The sequence below is a fragment of the Papilio machaon genome, chromosome 8 (genome assembly GCF_912999745.1).
Source record: "Papilio machaon chromosome 8, ilPapMach1.1, whole genome shotgun sequence".
Lineage (NCBI taxonomy): Eukaryota > Metazoa > Arthropoda > Insecta > Lepidoptera > Papilionidae > Papilio > Papilio machaon.
In genome coordinates this window covers 8,826,468-8,831,508 of record NC_059993.1, presented here as the reverse complement: position 1 = coordinate 8,831,508, position 5,041 = coordinate 8,826,468, and the positions used below count along the sequence as shown (strand labels likewise).

General features: G+C 46.7%; 1 protein-coding gene across 1 annotated transcript; it reads right to left on the bottom strand.

Annotated features, from left to right (window-relative positions):
• Positions 1 to 1,415: 1,415 nt before the first annotated feature.
• LOC106720192 (zinc finger protein Noc) lies at positions 1,416 to 3,270 on the bottom strand. Its single transcript, XM_014514776.2, has 2 exons — positions 3,046 to 3,270; positions 1,416 to 2,909 (listed from the first exon to the last, which is right to left on the bottom strand). Exons 1-2 carry the CDS (start codon positions 3,130 to 3,132, stop codon positions 1,656 to 1,658), a joined length of 1,341 nt encoding a protein of 446 aa, XP_014370262.2. The 5' UTR covers positions 3,133 to 3,270; the 3' UTR covers positions 1,416 to 1,655.
• Positions 3,271 to 5,041: the final 1,771 nt, after the last annotated feature.

Sequence of the window (5,041 nt, the reverse complement as noted above, 5' to 3'; positions counted from 1 at the left end):
CTTGACAAAAATGCTATCCATTTTGTAGATTAAAATCATGATGGCCTTATTTATTTTAACTTATTGTTACAAAAACATTGATACTTTACATATTTTACGTTATAAGAAATGAAAGGAGCAGTTTATCTCTTTGTTTACATCTTCTATAACAAACAATAATTAAATCAGATTTGAAGTACAAAACAATCGTACAAATTATATTCCCCTACTTGTAAACAACACCTGCCGGCAATGTAGTTCCGCCGCTTGCAGCTAGATGGCGTTAGTGGTAGCGACAAAACTTTGTCGTCGCGCAAACTGTGTCAAAGTCGTGTCACGTTATCGTAGTCCATTTTATAGATTCAATGATTTATTGCCCTCATACGGGACCAACTATAAAAATAATAATATAGTCGATCGTAAAACGAGTTGTTTGTTAATCAGCAATATAATAAGCAATTTCCGCTATTTATATCGAACTAGTTCAAACGAATAACATAATAAAAGTCTATTATCGTATTTTTAATTGGAATATATCACAATAAAACGACGTTAATTAACTAATTAAAATGTAAGGAAATTACTCATTTAACAGTCAAAGTAAGATTATTAAAACAGTACGCCCGTAATAAATAAAGTTTATTCTGAGTAATTCAAATTATAATGAACATTTCAAATGTGGAATTAGACTTAATGCTGTAGAAAAAACGAATCCCGACTGGTTCTACTGCCACCTCATGTCACCTATAAAGTTTCTCTAAGTCGTGTCATACAAACCATTTTCAACACGACCACCTGTCTTTCAACCTTTTCGTGCGACCAATTATGCTTTTGACAGTTGAATTTTGGACATGACATGGGCCTAATCAAAATAGCATTTATTATAAAAAGCTCGGCATTACCAGAGCTGACAGCTCACGGCTGCGTTATTAATGACTCTCAGCGCCACTCTCGCGTGTACGTTGACTTTTTTCTTTGTGCTTTTCAATGTATTAAATTGTTTTGTTAGTCGTTTTTATGTTCGAGTTAGGTGGGCGGCAGTGTATCGCCGCTCGACGCTTGCGTGATTGCGGCCTTGTTTTATCGCCGCGCCGCGACTCGGCGATGATTGACGACCCTAATGTGTGTGTTAGAGGCGCATTAATCAATCATTCTCTTCGCTTTATTACCGCTACAGCCGGAGATGGAAAGCAGGCTTTGCTATGCTCCATTATTCATTTTTACTTAGGTGTTTGACTTTTGAATTGGTAATTTTTACTGACGTTTGACATTGCTTTATTAAGAGATGCTGAATGCTAGTTGAACATTCTTATCCTAAGTATTTTATATATCGAATAAGGTTTTCATCAAATTTGAAAGAAATAATAAATTTGTTATAATTTGTATGTAGATATTATATTTGAAATATTTCATTTAATATTAAACATATAACTTTTACACATAACATTATCAACCGTACACAGTTCAGACTTCATCCGCGTGTACACAGACCGACGGCAAGTTCACTTATACATAAATAACTAATTTAGATTGCACTAATCACCAAGTCTGTCGGCGTGACGTGACGTGACGTGACGCGACGCCGACGTGAGTAGTCTATCGATATCACAGAAAAGAATTGGACAACACGACATACACCACTTCAGTCCTGTCGGTTGGAGCAGCCCGGGGGCAGCTTACTGGTGCACTGCGGCGGCGCCCAGCCGCTGGCCGTACATCGCATAGGGCGAGTAGAAGGGCCCCAGCGCAGGGTTGAAGGCGCCGTAGGGCGAGGCGCCCAGGCCGGCCGGCAACCCCGCCTTCGAGTAGGGATGGTAGCGGCCGGCAGACAGCGGGCTGAGCGGCGCCGAGGGGTAGGCTCCGCGCAGGCCCGCCGTCGTGAACAGCGGGTTGAGCGGGCTGAGCAGCGAGGGCTGCGTGGAGGTGGGCGCGGAGACGGGCGCTGGGGGCGCGCCATCCGCCGTGTGGCTACGCAGGTGCTGCAGCAACTCCTCGGAACTGGAGAACCTCTTGCCGCAGTAAGCTTCGCCTACGATCCAGTTGCACACGTAGGGCCGGCCGAGCTGTGCGTATGGTGCGCCTTGCTGCGACAGCGCCATCGCCATCGCCAGGTTGTACTTTTGGTGATCGCACTGGGTGCAGCCAGCGGGGCACGCGCCGTTGCCCATCAGCAGGTGGTGGTTGTTGAGAGAGAACTGACAGCCGGTGCAGTAGGGGTCCTTGCAGACGGGCACCAGCGTCTCGCCCCCGGCGGGCGTTTTGACGCGGGCGTAGCCGAGGTAAGGGCTGGGTGCGGCGCCGGGGAAGCCCGCGGCGGCGGCCAGCACGGCGGCGTGGTGCGCACTCAGCGGCGCGCCAGCATACGGCGGCCGGAACGCGGGGTTGGCGTGCTGCTCCATGCCGGGCGGGCAGCATAACCCGGCCAGTGGGTTGAACCCGGCCAGGCCGGGGAGGTTTTTGAATGCGCCGAGGTGATCCTTGCCATGGCCCAGGACCTCCAGTCCGGAGCGGATGATGGGGCTCGTCCCGGACGAGCCCGCGGGGGAGGACTTGCGGTCTTGCGACGGTGTACTCTTGCCGTTGTCTGCGGTCGGCGGAGTAGACTTGCGGCCGGGTGTGCTTTTTCCAGATTTCTTCTCGTCCGAGCTGTCGGTGCTGGCCTTGGACGAGGGCCGAACTTCTTCGGGTTTCTTGGAAACTACGTTAGTTTCGTACGGTTTGAAAGCTAGATGTTTGATCTCGGGCGTGGAGCGCGGCTTGTCGGCCTTGCCGGCGGTCGGCGAGGACCGACTGACTGCATCACTGTTAACACTGTTCACTGGCTTCTTTTTGTCGAGTGCCGGCAGCAGCGGCTTAGCAGGCGCCGTGTCCGCGCCGATCTGGCTGCAGGTTTGCGCCAAAAGCGCTAGCGGGCTCTTCTTCGAGTCCAACTGTAACAAAGAAAATCAAACATTAATACCTAAAATTATTTAGTATAAATTACTTCCAAAATGTCTTTCTTTACTTAAACTAAAAAAAAAGCACATGAACTTGAAAAAGCTAAACAAAGTTTTAATTTATACGTACAGTGGACGGAAGCGGCGTTAAATAATCGGGTTGTAAATATTGATTGGGGTTAGTGGTCATCATTCCTCCGTCTTCCAACACGACCATTTGGAGAAAACTTTTACGATCACTTAAACTTCACAGCGCACACGGCGACGGAACACAAACTACTTTAAGCGTATCGGGAGCGCAGGAGAGCGCACGTGTGAACTGAGCGACGGGCGGGACGACTGTGAGCGGTGATGCCCCACCGCTCCTCAGCCCGGCGCACCCCCCGCGCCCAGCACCGCACCCCGCACCGCGCCAGACAAAGACGGCGGTACCTTAAGTGAGCGCTAGAGCGGTAAAGCTATAGCTCTCCGCTGCAGCGCTCGTCCATAAAAAATAAAGCGGAAACGACACATAGCTGCATTGCGGTAGGGGAAAAAGGAAAGGTGTCGCGCGGATTGAGACGTGCGATGCGATGCGATGTGATGCGATGTGATGCGATATGATGCGAGGCGATGGCAGCGCTGACGCTGAGCGCCGAGCGCGCCACCCAGGTCGAGAGCTGCAGTGCTGCAAGACACGGCCCGAGACGAACCCGAAGCCGACACGCCGCGCCATTAGCGTTGTACATACTACGCGCCACTTTTATGAAGCTTTCGCCGACGCACTTGCCGCCGACGACGACACATTCGCGACTACTTACTGTTTTACGGTCGCCTTTGTTCAGACTGTGGAGTTGTCGGTTCAAAGGGTGCAATTGATCCGGCGCACGGGAGCGGATCGTTCCCGTGAAACCGTTTGAAGTGTCGCTCGGTTTACGAGTTTAACGTCCGTAAATCCGGAACGAGACGTCTCCCCGTCGACATCTAAAGTCCATAACGTTAATGTTAATCCGACACTAAAACCTGTCAAACACGGTCCCGTTCAAACGGACCCTCCGTAGCGATCAAATTAAATATGTCAATTTGGGAACCCATATCAACAGCTGCGAGCGACGTCGGAGCCCTTTAGAAATATTGCTTATTGTGTCCAAACAAAGATACTAAGTATAACGTATGGGCGGACGGCGGAGGTCGTAAATAACCCGGCGGGCCGTAATATATTTGACAGTGCGCGGACACGCGAAACAAAAAACATGTTTATTGCGAGACCGGGCTGGCCGCTCGCTGCTCGCCGTTCGCCGCGCGCCCTGCCGGCAGTGTACGAGTACACCACTATAAATTAGGAGCGCAGTAGTTGCAGTGTTTGTTTAGTAGTGTAAAGGCGCCTTTCCGCTTATTGTTCATCTCATTTGGTTCTACATAAGTACTTATCAGAACTATGTTCTGACACGTAATTTCATTTTTTATTTTCTCCGTGATTTGGGACTAAGAAAATATTATTGTAAACTAATTTAAAAAGTTACCTAATCAAAACTCTAAGTGATCTAGACTAGACAATATGACATTAAAAATAAATTTACAATCAAACCAACAAGGACAATATTTTTTTAAAGTATGTTATGACTCTCAACAAAAGCTGTATCATTGTCGTTGGTTACAAAGTTATGATGTAAATTAACTCTATTATCTACCAACATAAATATAGAACAGCTTTATTATTGTAAAATATAATTAACATTAATCTCAATAAATATGTCGATAAGCGGACAGAGGACGTGTCATAAGTGATTTGTGTTGTATTTAAATAACACACCTTGTCGTTTCCTCAACACGAGGCTCGGCCGCGCTACGTTCTCTTCGTATTGATTTTCCTGTTGATAATGTTCTTATCTCAATGGATTTATGAGCTTGTATTTATAAAGCAATCCATAAGGATTAGTGCCAATGAGTCGGAAATCGTTTTATGACTGGTTTTAAAAAAAAGTCCAGATCGAGACATCGTGCAATTATTATAAGTCATTCAAAACTTAAGAATGGAAATTTTAAATTACATTTATTACTACAAAGAGGATTACTATGTATGGAGATTTGTTCATATTTAAAATTATATAGCAGTGATGAATAATAAATCAATAAAAATAATACCT

Coding starts and splice junctions, on each gene's coding strand:
- LOC106720192 (XM_014514776.2), bottom strand. CDS start 3,132: ATGGTCGTGTTGGAAGACGGAGGAATGATGACCACTAACCCCAATCAA. Junction 2,910..3,045: donor TAACGCCGCTTCCGTCCACT/GTACGTATAAAT, acceptor TCTTTGTTACAG/TTGGACTCGAAGAAGAGCCC.